This window comes from Polyodon spathula, chromosome 18, assembly GCF_017654505.1.
Source record: "Polyodon spathula isolate WHYD16114869_AA chromosome 18, ASM1765450v1, whole genome shotgun sequence".
Lineage (NCBI taxonomy): Eukaryota > Metazoa > Chordata > Actinopteri > Acipenseriformes > Polyodontidae > Polyodon > Polyodon spathula.
In genome coordinates this window covers 12,128,479-12,150,477 of record NC_054551.1, presented here as the reverse complement: position 1 = coordinate 12,150,477, position 21,999 = coordinate 12,128,479, and the positions used below count along the sequence as shown (strand labels likewise).

At 41.8% G+C, this 21,999-nt stretch overlaps 1 protein-coding gene across 5 annotated transcripts in view; it reads right to left on the bottom strand.

The window, feature by feature from the left end:
* LOC121330953 (C-Jun-amino-terminal kinase-interacting protein 3-like) overlaps window positions 1-21,999 on the bottom strand; it is a 227,200-nt gene that overhangs the window by 110,697 nt on the left and 94,504 nt on the right. For all 5 annotated transcript variants that reach the window (XM_041277960.1, XM_041277963.1, XM_041277964.1 and 2 more), the window contains 2 exons: window positions 2,412-2,469; window positions 1,041-1,193 (listed from right to left, as the gene is read on the bottom strand). In XM_041277960.1, the coding sequence (XP_041133894.1) occupies window positions 1,041-1,193; window positions 2,412-2,469 (211 nt within the window). The remainder of the gene's footprint in view (window positions 1-1,040; window positions 1,194-2,411; window positions 2,470-21,999) is intronic.

Sequence of the window (21,999 nt, the reverse complement as noted above, 5' to 3'; positions counted from 1 at the left end):
GTGTTCAGTTCTGGTCACCTCGCTACAAAAAGGATATTGCTGCTCTAGAATGAGGGCAAAGAAGAGCGACCAGAATTATTCCGGGTTTAAAAGGCATGTCATATGCAGACAGGCTAAAAGAATTGAATCTATTCAGTCTTGAACAAAGAAGACTACACAATGACCTGAATCAAGCATTCAAAATTCTAAAAGGTATTGACAATGTCGACCCAAGGACAAGGGGTGACAAATGGAGATTAGACAAAGGGGCATTCAGAACAGAAAATAGGAGGCACCAACTCCCCAGTAATTCTGTTGAAGCTGACTCCCTGGGATCCTTCAAGAAGCTGCTTGATGAGATTTTGGGATCAATAAGCTACTAACAACCAAATGAGCAAGATGGGTCGAATGGCCTATTCTCATTTGTAAATTTTCTTATGTTCTTATGTTCTAATACATATATTTAAGAAAAGACACGAATGGGCATGCGCATTACATTCCGGAATGCAGAGTAATTTAAATTTTAAAACCCAAAACGGTCATATCTGTTGCACATTCTGGGTCATTTCATTTCAGCAGTGTCACATTATGGGCTGAAAGCATGTCATCGAACAGGGGAATCAGATGGTTGGTTAATGAGTGCAACAATAATTGAAAGCATGGCTTACAAACAGACAGTTTTTAACTAAGTGCAGTGTCATATATTGTGTTTAACATGTTTCTTTCACACCTACACCTATCAGAGAGCTATAACAAGTGCACAACAGATAAGATTCATGGAATTATTGCATTAACTAAATCACTTTAATCAAATGTGGAATAAAAGTGAACAGATCTCTCGAGCTAAATATAATGCCATTGTGCTGCATTAGAACATGTAACCATGCTGCAAATGTGTGGCCTGTAAAAACAAAGCCAGCTGCAGCACTAGTGATATTTGACATTAAATATTAAATATCCCTTGTTACTGCTAGAGCATTCAGAATATTATTACAGGTCACTGTGTCTATATCCAGTGACATGAGAAACTGTACAATATGTTGTATGTGGTTCGTTCTCACCGTCTGAGCTCCTCCTCCAGCTCCTTGATCCTGCCCTCCACCTTGCTCTTGGTCTGTCTCACAGCCTCCAGCTCCCCTCGCAGAACCTCCTGCTCACTCGACAGCTCATCTACCTTGGCGATCAGGTCGTTCTTCACGATGTTCAGGGCATTCCTGTGGGGAAAGACATGAGTGCCCTCTGTGTGCCAAGCAGGACTCTGCACTAGCACCTGCAATCACTCTAAAAACAGAAACTTGCAGGCTATTGTAATGAGTTAAGGTCGCCACATAGCACATTTGCATAATGGATTTCAGTTGGTACTAAATGCCTTTTTTCATTAAGCACAAATAAGATTGTTAGAGGCTTTGTCTTTACTCAATTCACAAGGCTTACCTTTCAACAATATACAGTAGCTGCCACATCCCTAATGCACAGTAAACTAATCAAACCCCTGATGATCCAACTAGTTTCAGAATGACTACTAATTAGATAGTTGAATCATTAAATACATCGACAAGTCTAAAATCATGCACGTCGGGGGGCCCTGTTTGTGAAAGCATTGTTTCGTAAGACTTTTCTATTTCTGCACTATACATTAAAACTGCTTGGAATTAAAAATAAACATTTATCAGTATTCTAAAACGTTGTTTACATGTCAATGGATTGCAACCACAACTGCATTTATACCTATAATACATATTAACAGTGCTATTCCTAAGAGACCTATAATCTGAACTGTCTATCCAGTGCTTCCCCTAAGAGACCTATAATCTGACACCCTGGGATCCTTCAAGAAGCTGCTTGATGAAATTCTGGGATCAGTAAGATACTACCAACCAGACAAGCAAGATGGGCCGAATGGCTTCCTCTCATTTGTAAACTTTCTTATGTTCTTATAATCTGAACTGTCTATTCAGAGCTTCCCATAACAGACATATAATCGGAATTGTCTATTCAGTGCTATCCCAAAGAGACCTATAATCTGAACTGTCTATTCAGTGTTACCCTTAGCCCTAAAAGACCTATAATCTAAACTGTCAGAATAAAATGCAGACTGACAGCAGCTGTAGAAACCAAACTTCAATATAAAATGATGTTGAACAATTTAAATAGTCTCGGTACGTTTTATTCTAAGGGCTGTTATTGATTAATACTGAAATATAATTATCAAAAACATAAAGACTAGAGAAGGCATTAGTACATATTAAAATCAGCACTTAAACAGCACCTGGTCTCAGATGGTTTCAATTAGCTGATGTTTACTGTAGTAGTTTGTGATTTTACTGCTAGTATGTGCAGCATGCTGATCCCTCAGGGTTTTCTAGAAAATACTCTCAGGACAAATAAATTAGTATCAAACAAGTGAAGAAGTTTATTTTGTGGTATCTTACTTGGTCTCCAGAAGCTGTGTGTTCTCTATCAGAAGGTTCTCCACTTCTTTCCCCATCCCTACAAGAGAACCCACACACCATTAATGGACAGCCTGAGAGTACTCTTACTCTGAACCCAAGCTAAACCCTGCCGCCCTGCTCAAAGCACCATAGCTGAATCAATGTAGAACACTGAAGCATAACATTTCAGAAACCCTGTTGAGAACATCCATTAGCTACGTGCAGGTTTGAAAGATTCGCAGAGGTGTTTTTTTGTTTTGTTTTTTTCAGTGAAGGTTAGTCATTTCCAGCTGCATCCCAAAAATGGCAGACATACTGACAAGGTTAAATTACCTAGAAAGTGAAAATGTGGACTACCATGAAGCAGAGATGGAGTCTCGAGACCCGGTCTCGGTCTTGAGGCCGAACTCGAGGCCACATTTTAAGGTCTTGGTCTCGGTCTGTCGGGTCTTGGTCTGGGTCTGAGTCTCGGCACGTCGGGTCTTGGTCTTGATAGCAGGCAGCACGCAGATTGGTCTCATTCATAAACATTCTCAACTATATTTCCTCGATTATCTTATATCCTTTTTTATCCTTCACTTTTACACTCACTTTTATACATTGACAGTTATTAAATACAAAATAATGTAGCTCGAGTCTAGAGAGCAGCATTCAAAATTACCAAATTTAACACATCAGACTTCATGCTGCTACAGCGCCTCTCAGCCTCTCCCATTTAGCAAACTTTCCTCCTGCCACCAAATAAATTTCCTGTAATATATTACTTACTTTAACAAAATTGTGTCAGCAACACAAATGCCTAGAAATAGTATTATCTGTACATACCATTTAACATAGGAATTTCCTGGTTTGTATAATAGTGTAGAAGGGTGGCAAGAAAGCCCTGCTATTTAAAGGTATTTGTTTATTTTAGAACAGGTTTTCCTCCTCCGCTCATCCTATTTTGTGTTTGTGTTATGTATTATTTGTTTATATAAATATATACAAAAGCAGTGTGGTTATTTATGTATGTATTTGTATATATGACGGCGTGGCCGTGCGTTTTTTGTTTTGTTGTTTTGTACATGTTTTGCAGCATGGATGGGAAGCCCCATCCACATTAAAAACCCATGCAGAAGGTGGCCATCTCCAGAATTAATTAAGTGATTCATTTGTTGCTAATCGGGAGATGGTCACTTGTATAAAAAACCTGCAGTTTTCCCTTCTCGTGGGGGTGTACGGAGGAGAGAGAGAGAGAGAGCAAGCGAGAGGAGAATTTATAAAAATAAAGGAATTGTGAACCGGACCTTTAGTGTTTTGTGTTCGTGACTTGTTTTGTTTATTATTTTATTTTTGTGCTCTGTAAGCATTGTTATTTTTGTTTGACTATTTTATTTGTTTTTGTGTTCTTTAATAAATGGCACACGCCATGCCTGTAAACTGCACTTACCTGACCTGTGTGTGCTTCCTACTTCCTGTCTGACATCACCGCAACGCCATTTCCTGCCACACGTGGTGTCCACAGCTCACATGTGGCAGGAAAGACAGCCCAAGATTGGAAAGTACAAACGTCCACATCTCAAGTACCCGCCAACAGAGGGAGAATGTCTGCTGGTTCCACCTCCACCTCTGTGGGAGGACTGCTTGTCACTTCCACCTCCATCAGCAGAGGGAGAATACCTGCTGGTTCCTCCTCCACCTCAATGGAAGGACTGCTTGTCACTCCCACCAGCAGAGGGAGAATACCTGCTGGTTCCACCTCCACCTCTGTGGGAGGACTGTGTCCAGCTCCCACCTCCACTAGCAGAGGAAGAATACCTGCTGGTTCCACCTCCACCAGCAGGGGGAGGACTGCTTGTCACTCACACCACCAGCAGCAGAGGGAGAATACCTTCTGGTTCTGCCTCCACCGCCGTGGGAGGACTACGTGCCGCTCCCACCTCCGAAAGTAGAGGGAGCATGCCTGCTGGTTTCCTCACTGAGCCAGAAGGGGAGGAGCCCCTGCTGTCTTCGCTGCCAGAAGGGGAGGAGCCCCTGCTGCCTTCGCCACCAGAAGGGGAGGAGCCTCTGCCTCCATCGCCGCCAGAAGGGGAGGAGCCCCTGTCGCCTTCGCTGCCAGAAGGGGAGGAGCCCCTGTCGCCTTCACCAGGAGCAGAGCAGCAGGAGCTACCTCTGCCTCCACCATCACCTCCTGGAGAAGAGGAGCAGGAGCTGCCTCTGTCTCCACCACCAGGAGCAAAGCAGCAGGAACTGCCTCTGTCTCCACCCCCACTAGAAGGAGAGAAGCAGGAGCTGCCTCTCCTTTCAGCATTAGAGGGACCAGCTGCTGCCGGACCTCAGCAGCTCCTGCATAGGTTGCTGAGGGGAGCACGGGGTAAAAACACCCAGCCCCAGTGGCTGCGAAGAGGGCCAACCCCCACACCACAGCTGGACCACATACTAAATACCGGACCACATTTGTTAAGCGAAAACATCCTTCTATTCATGTTCCAGAAGCTAAGTGCAGCTTCCGCTTCTAGCTCACAACCATCTGTTGCCGTAAATGTTTTTACACACCTTTTCAGGCTGTGTATTCCTAAGTGAATTGATTGGAACTGGAAAAAGCCAACAGAACATATTTTTCAGTTGTTACATTTGTTGTGTTTATTTTGTTTATTAAAATAAAAATAGCTTTCAAAAGAGACATAGTTATTATTATCTTTGTTGTTCTTCTAGCAAAAATTAATTTAGTTTATAAGGTTGGTCACAACAAAAATATATTGGTCTTGGCCTTGGTCTCGGTAGGTTTGGTCTCAGTCTTGGTCTCGGTACGTTTGGTCTTCACTACATCACTGCCTGGAAGTAATGCATGTAGACTGAAAGCTTTCTTTAGCATGGTACCAAATGCATTTTAAAATAGACTTTTGCTACTATAACACCTGCTTCTTTCAAAACCACACCCAAAAGAATGTTATAGTTTATGGAAGTACACAACATGTAAGGCTTTAGGAATTATTTAATTAGCTGGAACATGGTGTTAAAATAGCTTGCAGAGAGCAGCACTGTACCTATTGTACCTAAAATAATCATTTTTAGATAATTTCAAAGTTTAATTTTAAAACATAAATAATGTATCCAACACTGCTTAATTTGCATGTGTTCATGAAATGTTAACACTTTATAGAAGTACTAATTGCTGTGTTTAAATTAATCTAAATTGAGCTACATTATCAAAAATGTTTAGCTACTTTGAAGCAGTTTAAACTTTATAAATGTTCTAGAAATGTTCCTATTTCTGTATTACGAGAGCCAGAAGACATGTAGCTAACACCAGGGTCTGAAATATCAGAGTTTATATTAATTAATGTACTTTTCTTCTCGTTGTTTAGTTTCCCTGTGTATCACAGTCTGTTTCAGTCATCACACCCTGTGGCCTCCATGGAAATCTCAAACATGCCAGGGTGCATCCATTAACCTGTCCCCACTGTAACACTCCCGTGGGGATGTAAGAAATCATTAGGTTATTATCATAACCCTGGTTCCATGAAATAGAAATGTAACCATTACCTTATGGGTGTTTACCTCGTGATGACCCTGAACCTGAATAAAATTATACCAAAGCTGCGTGTCCATGCCTGTGATGCAGTCATGCCCATCCCCCGAGGGCAGAAAAAGTCTGCAAGCACAGATGTCAGCATCATTTTTCCCTCAAGCATGCTGCAATCATTGACGCAGCAACCTTAAAGGTTAATGGTTACATTTCTATTTCAGGTTTATGTTCCCTTTCAAGTATGAAATGTAAACACTACCTAATGAGTGAGTACCAAAGCAGTTGCAAGGGCAAGGGCGAGAAAACCCAGCGGAGCTAAACCAAATGTGCGTAAAGTGCCGCGCGATCCAGGATTTGCATAAACTAGTAAGTATGCTAGAAATGGAGCTGGAAGAAGTGAGACAGCAACAGGATCTTGAGGAACTGGCACACCCACAATTCATGGAAGTCTGCATCACCCCTAACAGACTGAAAGCCACCAGGGAGATAGAAGGTCAGAACAGCTGGGTTCAGGTAGGCAGAAGCAGGGAAAAAAAGAAACTTCGTCAAACACAACCACCAGAAATCAAAACAACCAACAGATTTGAGTCACTTCAGAATTTTGATGAGCAGAACCAACAACAAGAGAATGAAAGGAACAACATCCAGGACCCTATTGACAGTGGTGACCAGACAGCAAAAAGAAGGGAGGTCATGATTGTTGGGGACTCCATATTGAGAAACACAGCAAGTTCAATTCGCAGTTTGGACCCCCTTACTACAACAGTGTGCTGCCTTCCGGGAGCCTCGGTCAAGCACATCACTGAAAACGTGGACAGGCTCCTAGAACGAACAGGAGACGACCCGGTAGTAGTCGTCCACATCGGTACAAACAACATTGGAAGAGACAGACCAAAATCCCTGCAAAACAAATTCAGAGAGCTAGGAAGGAAATTAAAAGAGAAAACCAAAACTGTGGTATTTTCTGGTATACTTCCCGCACCTTGCAAAGGACCATATGGACAGCTGGAAATAATTAATCAAAACGAATGGCTGAAGACGTGGTGCACACGGGAAGGCTACACCTATCTTGATCATTGGACCACATTCTACAACGAGGACTATCTGTATAGACGGGACGGACTGCATTTAAATAACAAGGGAACTAGTCTACTTGGAGAAATGATCCTCGAGCAGGTTCGGAAGCATTTAAACTAGAAAGGAAGGGGGGAGAAATCAACAAAAAAACAGAAGGGAGACCGCATCAAAACAAGAACAACAACTCAGGTAAGACAACCATTAAATGTATTTATCTAAATGCTAGAAGTATCAGAAACAAAATTCTAGAACTTGAAGCTACTGCACTAACAGGTAACTATGATGTGATAGGTGTTACAGAAACGTGGTTATCTGAGAGTGATGGGGACGAATATAATATTTGTGGGTATACACTTTATAGGAAAGATAGGCAGGACAGAAGAGGAGGAGGGGTAGCGCTATACATAAGAAACAGTCTTGAAGCCCAGGTGTTAAACCTGGACAAAGAAAATAAAACCGAATCAATATGGGTCAGAATAACAGACAAAAATTCAAAGGGCATAATAATAGGAGCATGCTATAGACCGCCAGATTCAGACGGTGAGCACAATAATCTGTTATACAATGACATTAGAAATGTGTGTAGCAAAGGAGAAGCCATACTAATGGGGGATTTCAACTTCCCCCAAATAAAATGGGAAAACCCGGTGGGTAGCGCAAAGGATGAAATAGAAATGGTGGAAATGACAAATGACTGCTTCCTAACACAATTTGTGAAGGCACCCACTAGAGGGGAGGCATGCTTTGATTTAGTCTTTTCAAATAACGAAGATAGAATAACTAAAACAGAGGTCAGAGAACCACTGGCAAACTCAGACCACAACATGGTCTCATTTGAAGTGTTTTTTAAATCCCCAAAAGTAAAGACTAAAGCTAAGGTTTACAATTTTAGAAAAGCAAACTATGAAGGTATGAAACAGAGACTAACAGAAGTAGATTGGAGTAAAATAGAGAAAACACCCACAGAAGAAGGATGGTTGTTCTTCAAAAATGTAGTACTAGAGGCGCAAAACAATTATATCCCTAAAGTAGACAAATCTAAATGTAAAACTAAATTGCCAAAATGGTTTAATAGATCAATTAAAAAAAATATTCAGCGAAAAAAGGCACTTTACAGAGCATTAAAAAAGGACCAAAAAGAAAGTACGCAGAAAGAGTACACAGAACTGCAAACGCAAGTCAAAAAGGAAGTTAGAAAGGCCAAGAGAGAAATAGAAATAAACATTGCTAAGGGAGCTAAAACCAATTCCAAAATGTTTTTCCAATATTACAACAGCAAGAGAACATTCAAAGAGGAGATTAAATGTTTAAGAGATACAAATGGCAAAATCGTAGAGGAAGAAAAAAAAATAGCAAATATGTTAAATGATTACTTTTCACAAGTTTTTACAAAGGAAGATACTGACAACATGCCCCACATGTCATCCAGTTCCTATCCAGTTTTAAATAACTTTAGCATAACTGAGGCAGAAGTGTTAAAGGGACTAGGAGCTCTTAAAATAAACAAATCCCCTGGGCCGGATGAGATCCTCCCAGTAGTACTCAAAGAAATGAAAGAAGTAATTTACAAACCGCTAACCAAGATCATGCAGCAGTCTCTTGACACAGGGGTGGTACCGACAGACTGGAAAATTGCAAACGTAATACCGATCCACAAAAAGGGAAACAAAACTGAACCAGGTAACTACAGACCAGTAAGCCTGACTTCTATTATATGCAAACTTATGGAAACTATAATAAGATCCAAAATGGAAAATTACCTATATGGTAACAGGGTACTGGGAGACAGTCAACATGGTTTTAGGAAAGGGAGATCGTGTCTAACTAACTTGCTTGATTTTTTTGAGGATGCAACATCGATAATGGATAATTGCAAAGCATATGACATGGTTTATTTAGATTTCCAGAAAGCTTTTGACAAAGTCCCGCACAAAAGATTAATTCTCAAACTGAACGCAGTTGGGATTCAAGGAAACACATGTACATGGATTAGGGAGTGGTTAACATGTAGAAAACAGAAAGTACTGATTAGAGGAAAAACCTCAGAATGGAGTGTGGTAACCAGCGGTGTACCACAGGGATCAGTATTAGGTCCTCTGCTATTCCTAATCTACATTAATGATTTAGATTCTGGTATAGTAAGAAAACTTGTTAAATTTGCAGACGACACAAAAGTAGGAGGAGTGGCAAACACTGTTGCAGCAGCAAAGGTCATTCAAAATGATCTAGACAAGATTCAGAACTGGGCAGACACATGGCAAATGACATTTAACAGAGAAAAGTGTAAGGTACTGCACGCAGGAAATAAAAATGTACATTATAAATATCATATGGGATATATTGAAATTGGAGAAGGAATCTATGAAAAAGACCTAGGAGTTTTTGTTGACTCAGAAATGTCTTCATCTAGACAATGTGGGGAAGCTATAAAAAAGGCTAACAAGATGCTCGGATACACTGTGAAAAGTGTTGAATTTAAATCAAGGGAAGTAATGTTAAAACTGTACAATGCACTAGTAAGACCTCATCTTGAATATTGTGTTCAGTTCTGGTCACCTCGCTATAAAAAAGATATTGCTGCTCTAGAAAGAGTGCAAAGAAGAGCGACCAGAATTATTCCGGGCTTAAAAGGCATGTCATATGCAGACAGGCTAAAAGAATTGAATCTGTTCAGTCTTGAACAAAGAAGACTACGTGGCGACCTAATTCAAGCATTCAAAATTCTAAAAGGTATTGACAGTGTCGACCCAAGGGACTTTTTCAGCCTGAAAAAAGAAACAAGGACCAGGGGTCACAAATGGAGTTTAGAAAAAGGGGCATTCAGAACAGAAAATAGGAGACACTTTTTTACACAGAGAATTGTGAGGGTCTGGAATCAACTCCCCAGTAATGTTGTTGAAGCTGACACCCTGGGATCCTTCAAGAAGCTGCTTGATGAGATTTTGGGATCAATAAGCTACTAACAACCAAACGAGCAAGATGGGCCGAATGGCCTCCTCTCGTTTGTAAACTTTCTTATGTTCTTATGTTCTAATATTGCAGAACTGGAATGCTGCAAGGCTAAGCCGTAGACTGCCTTGAGCATTACCACACAAAACCCCAGTAACAAGTAACTAGGGCTAGTAAAGGACCTAGTAAAGGTATGGGGCTCACCCTGGAATAAAGCTCACAAAGTTGCCATGCAATGGGGCAGAGAGCTTTCTGAAGGGGGCAAATTGGACAGCTCATAGGCAGTCCTGCATGTGTCTGCTATCCATTTGGACAGCCTCTGTCTAGACAGGGCTTGACCGTGGGACTTAGTTCCAAAGCAGACAACACATCGTCCAGACTGCCTCCAACTTTTTGTCCTGCCAGCACTGGGCAGAGCGGATGGAGCTGTAACTCCCTGTCAGACTGGAAGGAGGTAGAAAGAATCCTCCAATTCCAGACTGGTTGATATTTGTTTATTTAGTAGATGCCTTTATCCAAGGCAACTTACAGAGTGTTTGAACTATGCATCAGCTGCAGAGTCAATAACAACAACATCTCATCCAAATGACAAAGCACAATGAGGTTAAGTGACTTGCTCAGGGTCACACAGTGAGTCAAGCGTGATTTGAACCGGGGACCTCCTGGTTACAAGCCCTTTTCTTTAACCACTGGACCACACAGCCTCCTATGGTTGACATGGAATGGCATGGAATGCTGCAATAGTGTTTGGCAAAAGGTAGGATCTGTACGGAATATAACCCTTGTCTTGGCCTCTGTAAAACTTAAGCAGGATCTCACTAAGCTCACCTGCTTTGTAAAGGTGATAGCAAGCAAATAGCCGCTTGTGCGATAACATTTCAGCTCAGCTGAACGCCTGGGCTCAAATGGAAGTTTCAAGAGTGCACTGAGCACCACGTTCAATCTCTAGTGAGAAACAATGTCCTTCATAGGCGGCCAAAGCGGCCAAACTAATTTCAAAAAATGTTCCCCGCCTGGAAGTTGAGCTCCTGGGGAGACCAAGTCAATTTTGACATGATAAGTCAATGGCTGCCAGATAGACCTATAATGTAGAGGGGAATTCCTCTCACCAACAGATCCTGCAAAACTGCAGTATTACTGCCATGGGATAAGTTACAAGATTTTCAAAAGTTTGCAAATGAAAAATGCAGTGTTAATCAAGAAATCGGTATGTAGCATTGACTTTGGCATTTTCAAGAGTTATGCCTATTTCGTTATACTTGAATTATACAACCGAAATCTTGGTATAGAAAACAGCATATTAGATATTACAATAAAGTTTCCTTAGGTGATTGCGATTTGCTTTTAACACCTGCGTCTTATCCATACAAGGACTAGGATCGAGATCAAGATCATTGACATGGATTTTGCCTAGACTTACTGGTAATGTTGTCAAGACTCCCCCCACACTATGCACAATGTACACTTTCACCTTCACACGTTTGTATGCATATAACATTTTTCTAATACTATAAGTGTTCGGTGGCTAATCATGTTGAACTTATTAATTAGAGAAATTCACCAAACAATTAATTATAAACAAATTGTGTTTTGGGTTAGGGAGTTCTATTGTAATTTTAAAAGCTTAATAAACACATTATGAAGTGTTACACAAATGGTATGTATGCATAATAACTAACTACAAACACCAATGGCACTTGAAACGTATATATTTATATATAGCCTACAATTGTACATACTAATATAAATACAAAACTAGATGTAGATGATGAAAATTAATTCCAACCAATATACACAGATGGCTTACAGTATTTTATTTTTTATTTTTAACCAAACAAAGTTTGCAAAATGCACACTAAAAGTCCGACGCCGTTATTTAAAATTAAAATTGACAATTTAACTAGCAAAATCTTATCCGGAAATGCAGCCTAGTTTCTTCCCTAGGGTTGTTTTTTTTGTTTTTGTTTTTTGTCACAATTACTGTGAAAACATATGTGCTGCGTAGTAAAAATGGTCCTATTAATTAAATGACAAAGAGATAAATAAAACAGATACATAAAACTACATAAACAGTACAATTCTATAAGATTAAATGTCTGTTTCGCTGTGTGGCCCCGCCCCTCTGAGCATTTTGTATTATTTTGTATTTGTTGTGTTATTATTTAAAATGAAGGTTTGGTGTGCACAGGTGTTTTAGGTCAGCAGGGAAGAATTATAGTTGCCTTCCCAGCCAATTCACTTCACATGCAGAATGTGCCTGAGCCCGATTAAATGATTAACAAGCAATCAAGCTCAGGTATAGCTGTATAAAAGACCGCTCATCAAGGTTGGTTTGGTTCAGAGGTGCAAGTGAATCGTGAGTGAAAATAAATATAGAAAACAATTGCTACTCGTGCTGGCTTTAAACCAGCACGTTACTTGTTTTGTGGTTTGTTTATTGTCTGTCTGTTCTGGCTATCGTGCCGTTTTGTTTTGAAAAGTATTTTATTTAAATATTTTAGTTATTTATAATAAACACATGCATCAGCACTACAGGTAGACTTATTTTTGTGAAGAAGTTTTTTTGTGTGTGTATTTTTGGAAGTGGAGAAAATGGAAGAGGAGTACATGGAGCGGAGGCATGACCACCAGCAGCAGTTAAAAGGCAAATGGGGCTCCACGGTGCCTCACTTGTATAGAGCATGTGCCCCTGGGAAGACCCCCTCTTTAGGAAGGCTTTCTATTGGGGTTAGATGAAAAGCACGGAGGAGTGGATCCGTCTGAAGGACTTACTATCGGCACAGACGGACTAGGACACCTGCTCAAAGGGGAAGAGTAGTGCAGAGCCTGTGCAGAGTCCGGACGCTGCCTTGTTCACAGATCCCTTCTGCCACCCGTGCCAAAGAACAAGAAGGGGAGGAGTAGCTGTCCCCGAAAGAAGGGGAAGAAGCCAGTATAAGCTCCAGCAACTACCCGCTGCTCCACCCTCTGCCACCAAGGGAAGACTATCTGCTGTTCCTGCCTCTGCCGCCAGAGGGACACTACCTGCTGCTCCCACATCCATTGCCACAGGGAGACCACCTGCTGCTCCCACATCCACCACCAGAGGGAGGCTACCTTTTGCTCCTGCCTCCACCACCAGAGGAGCTGTAGCTACCTCCTGAGGGTCAGTTCCTATCGTCCCTTCTCGAGGCACCACTCCTGTTTTGTCCTGCACTGCACAGGTCTGCAAAGCCTGCACTGCCTAGGGCTGCCAAGCCTGCAATGCCCAGGGTTGCCCTGTTCATTACCGCCCGGGGGTCTTTCAGTGCTGGAGGAGCCAACATTTCCGCTGACAGCATTGCCGCTGCCAGTGTTGCCACTGGCAGCATTTCAGCTGCCAGGATCGCTCTGGCTGGAGTTGCCAACCTTACCAATATCAGCATTGCAGCTGACAACATTGCTGGTGTTAATGAAAGAGGGCCTCACACCACGATCAACCGTAGACCAATTAGTAGTTCCAGTCAGGGGCCAGAACCCTGAACAAGACTTTTCGGTGTTTAAGTGGGGAGGTGGCCTTTGAGGCCATCTGTGTTGCACAAGGGGGGGGGGGGGGGGGGGGGGGTGGAGATGTGTGGCAGGGTACTCCCCGCCCGAGCGTATTTTGTATTATTTTGTTGTGTAATTATTTAAAATGAATGTTTGGTGCGCACAGGTGTTTTAGGTCGAGCTCAAGCACAGTTGTATAAAGGGGTGGTTGGGTTCACAGGTGGAACGACAGAAGTGAGCCATAAGTGAAATTAAATATAGAAAACAATTGCTACTTGTGCTGGCTTTAAACCAGCGTGTTACTTCTTTTGTTCACCGTGTTTGTTTGCTGTCTGGCTGTTTTGACCATCATACCATATTGTTTAAATCTTTTATTTATTTATAATAAACACACGCATTCGTCTATCTCTTCCTGGTCTGACATCACCACAAGTCATCCTAGTCACACGCTTCAACCAATCACACAAAATACATGCAGGCCCCCCAGGTGTGTGGATATTGGACACCCTGTTGTGTGTTATTGCTGTAACCCCCTCCCCACCACCAGGCATGCGGATATTGGACCATAGGGGTGTTCTTCACCAGGATGTGATGACAGCAACAGGAAAAGATACATGTTTCCAAACAAGAGTAGTTAAGATAATATTTCATACAACGTTCCACTTGTAGTTATACCCAACTGAAAATAAATAACTAATAACAACATGCACTGTGGTAAATATCCGCACACTGGAATAATGGAGGCAGCCTACCCCAAGAAAGCCTACCCCCCACCCAAGGAAGCAGTGACAGGGTTGGAGCTGTAACGAAGGTAAGGGAACTCTGGGAGCATTGACTGCCTGGTATCTAAAGCATTGGAGTCTGTCATGCACATTCATGAACCCCATCTGCGACTCTGTAAAGGATCTAACCAGCCCTGTTTGATGCTTTGGGCATTTATTTTCTCAGCCATTCGTGTATGAATCCCCAATTAGATAATCTTCCCTTATTCAAAGATAGACACATCATTTAATGCTCCATACTTCCTAAAGGACCCAACTTCAAAAAATACTCTTACGGTGATGTCTTACAACTGCTGGCAGTCACCTTGTAGAAACGCATTGTTTGGGGTAAAATTAAAAACAATATTCCTCTCAGAATGTGTGGCCACTGATGAATTTGATTATTAAAAGAAAAAATATAATAATTAAACATTTTTGTTAGCTATTCAGGGATACTTCAATACATAGTAAGCAGCTTGAATAAAATAGGCAACACACACCCTTAAAGTACACAAAGTTAACTAAACAATTCCAGTAAATCTTCTCATATGTATTACCAGCACTTCATAGATCTCACATTTTACTATATGAAGGAGGCACACATTATTTTAAATGTAGACCAAAAAATAAATAAACTGGCAAACAACGGTTGTACTATTTGCAGGCTTTACATCGGTGAAAGAATGAATGCATTGGGCACACATCACTTGCATTTGGAGTTCTTGTAGGAAAAACTATTCTGTATGTTTTTTTTTGGAAAATATTTTTTTATATATAAACTTGAAGCATTCTAAATGTTTTCCATTTATTTTCTTTAAATTAACTAAAAATCCCAGAAGCCAGATGCATCGGCTCGCAACTGAGTACCAATCCCTGCTTTTCCTTTGACCGACGTGTTTTCAATGGCGACTTAATTCCTTCATACAACTTAAGGAAGTTGGCCAGAAGTGTAGAATTGATGTATTTGCAAAGACTGTTCAATAAATATTTTTCTCCAACAGTTTCAAATAAATTACCATTGAAAAATTCAAATCCACCTTTACCATAATGTGTGTTTTTGATGTGTGACCTACAAAATGATGGCAGAAAATATTAGGTAAGGTTTACTGGAATTATTTTGTTAGCACCATGTACTTTATTAAGCACCACAAACCACCAGGGCTGGTTGAATATTTTTTTAAGTCCTTGTACTCTCCTATACATGGTTACAGACCGTCTTTTACATTTAGTCACTGCAGACAGAAACGCATACAGGGGCTCTTAAAGCTCTTACTCCATACCATGATAAGCATGAAAGACGCACACAAAAAGGCTACCAAACCAGAAATAAACAACCCAGACTTTTCTTTTAGGTACCTTAATTTTTTTCTTATGGAATCATAATTGATGGGTTCTTTTTTTTACTTTCAGAAAGCAAATGTGCTATTAACAAGTTGAAGCAATTAGCTTTGGGGCCTCATGCACTAAACAGCGGTAACCAGTTTACCACGCAGTAAGCTAACCAGCTTGTACACTAACCAGCGGCAAATGAATTTATATGCAAAATGAATCACATGGAAAAAGATACCGCGTGCAAGTCATTTACATGCAATTAACAATGGTGATCCATGGAAATGTGTTCAAATTCTTTTCCCTAAGACCGCGAGGGAGGGACCATATTTACTTAAAAGTGTCATCTTTCCTAAGTGTCTCAGAGCGTATTAAGTTTACCGCTTACTGAAACCAGGCAGTGTCTGTCTAAATCACAATATAAACAGAGCAGACCACAAGTAGTGCTGTGTGGGAATCATGATAAATGCATACATCTGCTTTCAGGTACTGTATTTCATTTTTTCCAGGATAAACGATTGCCCGTGTTTCATGATTTCCATTACATGAGAGTAGATGTTAAACTTCATTCTGATTTGAACTCGGCTCTCCATCTCCATCCATCTGCATCTCCATCAGTTTGCGTTGCTTTCCATCTGATGATGTAGCTATCCTTCTGTCTGGTGTTGATTGCTGAAGTGTAATGCTCTCTCCAGGGATCAGCTTATTTTGCCTACCCAGCGCATCAGCACACACAACGACTGCAATACTGCCTCCGGGGATCAACCCAATGCGGTCTCCCCAGCGCATCAGCATGACAACTGTCTGGATTGAGCTAAGTAGGGTACATCTCTGGGGTCTTCAAGTGGGCACCTTCCGTCCTCGGTGTTTCGTCGACTAGCCCACAACACCTCAAGAGGGCTCAACAGTGATTCTAGCGTCCCAGCATCACCCCCCTCCATCTTCCACTCAGCTCAGCTCAGCTTTACTATCCCGTACGTCAGCATTGCTTTCTTTCTATTGTGCTTGAGATCCCCATCCAGAATCTTTCCGTCTCAACCACAGCCAGTCGCTGCTCCTTTCTGCTGCTTCAGATAAGTTCTTCACTGTGCAACGCAACTCTTAGCCACTGAACCCGACATTTCTGAGAAACCGGGTTGTACAGTGTGCCACAAATCCTCGACAACCCACCTCCACAGGGTAAACTCAGACTCTCCATTGACTGTTAACTCTACCAGATGTTAACTCGACCAGATGAACAAGGCGTGCTGATCCAGACCACAAGACAATGTCTGGTCGAAGGTTAGTGGTGGCAATCTCAGGTGGAAAAATAAGCCATTGACCAACATCTGCCAGCATCTTCCAGTCTCTAGCAGCTTCCAGTTGTCCTGAGTGAGGCTTGATTTTAACACCTTTTCTTGGTGGTTGCTCTCCTGGGCAGAGGAATATTGTCTTTTGTGTGTAATGCTTCGATGGAACTGGTGGCAACTTATTGGTCAGGTTACACTTGTCTTCCAATACTATGGCCAAACATCGCAGCACCTGGTCATGGCGTCAAGTAAACCGTCCTTGGCTAAGACCCACCTTACATCATGTCAAAATGTGCCTTAATGTTAGAGGTGATGAACACAAAGGACATGATGGATCCTCACCCACCCAGAGGTTTAGGTTCTGTGGTGATGGAATAACATCATACATTAATCTGATGACGAAACTGATCCTGCTCTGTTCCATTGTCCACAGGTCTTGCCAACCAATCTTGCGTTGTTCCACACTCTCCCATCTCATCCATTCTCCCTGCTTGGCCTGGGAAACAGCCTTTACACACTTGATCCTCTCCTCCTGCTTTTGCACCTCGTTAACTACCAGCTTCCTCCATTGAGCTGGGGTTGCCTTGTGCCTTGAGCTTCCAGCTTCTCAACTGTTGACAAGGAAACCTCGTACAGTCAGTAGCCACAGCAGTCTTGGCAGTAGACCAAACTGAAAGCATCAGAGTTTCAGTTTGCCCGGTAAAGCTCTGCTGTCTATGCTCTTCAACACTTCCACTGTTTGTTGACTAACTTCTCCCACATGAACTGTGTCCTTTAGATCCCTGTCGTACCATCTCCCTAGTCTTTTCACTGGCTTCTCGGACACTGTTGGTATTTCCTCACCGTTAATGTAGAACCTTTTATCTACTACTTTGCCTTTAATTACAGAGATGCTTCTTGATTTAGTGGGCTTGATTGCATTAGTGCCCATTCAATGTTATTGCTTAATTTGCCCAATAACTGATTAGTGCAGGCTACTGTTGGAGTCATTGTTGTCATGTCATCCATGTATGCTCCTGGAATGCCTGCTTTTTGTACTGAAGTGTCAATGAAGCAGTTCTTTAATAGGTAGGTTGACAATCTCTGAGCAATAATGCTGAAGAAAATCTTGCCTTCTACGTTTAATAGGGAAATAGGAAGAAACTGACCGATGCTTGTAGAATCGATTTCTTTTAGTATAAAGACTCCACCTGCTCGGCGCCATGCTCTTGGTACAACCTGTTTTTCCGATGCCACTTTCATCAATTTCCACAGGATTCATAGAACTCCAGAAGCACTCTTGTACACTCGGTATGGAACTCCATTAGGCCCTGGAAATGATGATGCCCTTGCTTTTTTCACAGCTTGCTCTACCTCTTTCCACTTAGGTGCACATTCCTCCATTTGGTATTCGGGTGGATTAATAGGTGGGATGTCTGAAGGAACTGACATAGGCTTCTGCCTTTTTTAATCTGTGTTTCCTCCAAATATCTCTCCAGCTCAAACTTGATGATTTTAGTGTGCCATTTTTCTCACTTGTGAATATCATCTTTACAGATTTGAATGGATCTTTATAAAAGTTAGTTCTCGTATGCTCTTTCTTTTTGTAGCGTTTCCGTAGACGCTCAGCTCTGCGCAATGTTGCAAGCTTATCTTTTATGACCCTTTGTAACAGACTGAGTCCCTCCTTCTAACTTTGTTCTGCTTTTCTCTATAGCCTATTCAACTGCCTCCTTTCTCTAACTAAGGGTTCAATCTCCTGCTGCCGTCTAGTCTTTCCAGGAAACCCAGCAGAACAACGCAGTTAAACGAGGCAGTCTTCCCAGCGACAGCGAGTGGGAGAAGTACAGGCGTGGAAAAGTACAGAGCAGTTTCGAAGCAGAAAGGAGAAATTGCATCTTGAATTGCTTTAATCAGAAAATAGAGGACATTGGGGAAACACAGCAGCAGCTCAAAGTCAAACAGCCGCGTGTGTTTTTCTGATAACAAACAAGCTGAAACTCGGAGCAGCTGATTCAAATTCAGCGCCGTTTTGAGACACGGGCGAGGGGAGGAGCCGACAGCACAGCAGAACAACGCAGTTAAACGAGGCAGTCTTCCCAGCGACAGCGAGTGGAAGCGACAGCGAGTGGGACAAGTACAGGCGTGGAAAAGTACAGAGCAGTTTTGAAGCAGAAAGGAGAAATTGCATCTTGAATTGCTTTAATCAGAAAATAGAGGACATTGGGGAAACACAGCAGCAGCTCAAAGTCAAACAGCCGCGTGTGTTTTTCTGATAACAAACAAGCTGAAACTCGGAGCAGCTGATTCAAATTCAGCGCCGTTTTGAGACACGGGCGAGGGGAGGAGCCGACAGCACAGCAGAACAACGCAGTTAAACGAGGCAGTCTTCCCAGCGACAGCGAGTGGGAGAAGTACAGGCGTGGAAAAGTACAGAGCAGTTTCGAAGCAGAAAGGAGAAATTGCATCTTGAATTGCTTTAATCAGAAAACAGAGGACATTGGGGAAACACAGCAGCAGCTCAAAGTCAAACAGCCGCGTGTGTTTTTCTGATAACAAACAAGCTGAAACTCGGAGCAGCTGATTCAAATTCAGCGCCGTTTTGAGACACGGGCGAGGGGAGGAGCCGACAGCACAGCAGAACAATGCAGTTAAACGAGGCAGTCTTCCCAGCGACAGCGAGTGGAAGCGACAGCGAGTGGGAGAAGTACAGGCGTGGAAAAGTACAGAGCAGTTTCGAAGCAGTTTGAAAGCAGGTTGACGGCTGCAGAAGAAACTAAACTTCAAAAAAAAAAAAACTCAACATGGTCTTCAAACCAGTAATCTGTGACACCTGCTTGATGTGGGAAATCCGAGAAAACCCAGCGGAGCTAAACCAAGTGTGCGTAAAGTGCCGCGCGATCCAGGATTTGCATAAACTAGTAAGTATGCTAGAAATGGAGCTGGAAGAAGTGAGACAGCAACAGGATCTTGAGGAACTGGCACACCCACAATTCATGGAAGTCTGCATCACCCCTAACAGACTGAAAGCCACCAGGGAGATAGAAGGTCAGAACAGCTGGGTTCAGGTAGGCAGAAGCAGGGAAAAAAAGAAACTTCGTCAAACACAACCACCAGAAATCAAAACAACCAACAGATTTGAGTCACTTCAGAATTTTGATGAGCAGAACCAACAACAAGAGAATGAAAGGAACAACATCCAGGACCCTATTGACAGTGGTGACCAGACAGCAAAAAGAAGGGAGGTCATGATTGTTGGGGACTCCATATTGAGAAACACAGCAAGTTCAGTTCGCAGTTTGGACCCCCTTACTACAACAGTGTGCTGCCTTCCGGGAGCCTCGGTCAAGCACATCACTGAAAACGTGGACAGGCTCCTAGAACGAACAGGAGACGACCCGGTAGTAGTCGTCCACATCGGTACAAACAACATTGGAAGAGACAGACCAAAATCCCTGCAAAACAAATTCAGAGAGCTAGGAAGGAAATTAAAAGAGAAAACCAAAACTGTGGTATTTTCTGGTATACTACCCGCACCTTGCAAAGGACCATATGGACAGCTGGAAATAATTAATCAAAACGCATGGCTGAAGACGTGGTGCACACGGGAAGGCTTCACCTATCTTGATCATTGGACCACATTCTACAACGAGGACTATCTGTATAGACGGGATGGACTGCATTTAAATAACAAGGGAACTAGTCTACTCGGAGAAAAGATCCTCGAGCAGGTTCGGAAGCATTTAAACTAGAAAGGAAGGGGGGAGAAATCAACAAAAAAACAGAAGGGAGACCGCATCAAAACAAGAACAACAACTCAGGTAAGACAACCATTAAATGTATTTATCTAAATGCTAGAAGTATCAGAAACAAAATTCTAGAACTTGAAGCTACTGCACTAACAGGTAACTATGATGTGATAGGTGTTACAGAAACGTGGTTATCTGAGAGTGATGGGGACGAATATAATATTTGTGGGTATACACTGTATAGGAAAGACAGGCAGGACAGAAGAGGAGGAGGGGTAGCGCTATACATAAGAAACAGTCTTGAAGCCCAGGTGTTAAACCTGGACAAAGAAAATAAAACCGAATCAATATGGGTCAGAATAACAGACAAAAATTCAAAAGGCATAATAATAGGAGCATGCTATAGACCGCCAGATTCAGACGGTGAGCACAATAATCTGTTATACAATGACATTAGAAATGTGTGTAGCAAAGGAGAAGCCATACTAATGGGGGATTTCAACTTCCCCCAAATAAAATGGGAAAACCCGGTGGGTAGCGCGAAGGATGAAATAGAAATGGTGGAAATGACAAATGACTGCTTCCTAACACAATTTGTCAAGGCACCGACTAGAGGGGAGGCATGCCTTGATTTAGTCTTTTCAAATAACGAAGATAGAATAACTAAAACAGAGGTCAGAGAACCACTGGCAAACTCAGACCACAACATGGTCTCATTTGAAGTGTTTTTTAAATCCCCAAAAGTAATGACTAAAGCTAAGGTTTACAATTTTAGAAAAGCAAACTATGAAGGCATGAAACAGAGACTAACAGAAGTAGATTGGAGTAAAATAGAGAAAACACCCACAGAAGAAGGATGGTTGTTCTTCAAAAATGTAGTACTAGAGGCGCAAAACAATTATATCCCTAAAGTAGACAAATCTAAATGTAAAACTAAATTGCCAAAATGGTTTAATAGATCAATTAAAAAAAATATTCAGAGAAAAAAGGCACTTTACAGAGCATTAAAAAAGGACCAAAAAGAAAGTACGCAGAAAGAGTACACAGAACTGCAAAAGTCAAAAAGGAAGTTAGAAAGGCCAAGAGAGAAATAGAAATGAACATTGCTAAGGGAGCTAAAACCAATTCCAAAATGTTTTTCCAATATTACAACAGCAAGAGAACATTCAAAGAGGAGATTAAATGTTTAAGAGATACAAATGGCAAAATCGTAGAGGAAGAAAAAAAAATAGCAAATATATTAAATGATTACTTTTCACAAGTTTTTACAAAGGAAGATACTGACAACATGCCCCACATGTCATCCAGTTCCTATCCAGTTTTAAATAACTTTAGCATAACTGAGGCAGAAGTGTTAAAGGGACTAGGAGCTCTTAAAATAAACAAATCCCCTGGGCCGGATGAGATCCTCCCAGTAGTACTCAAAGAAATGAAAGAAGT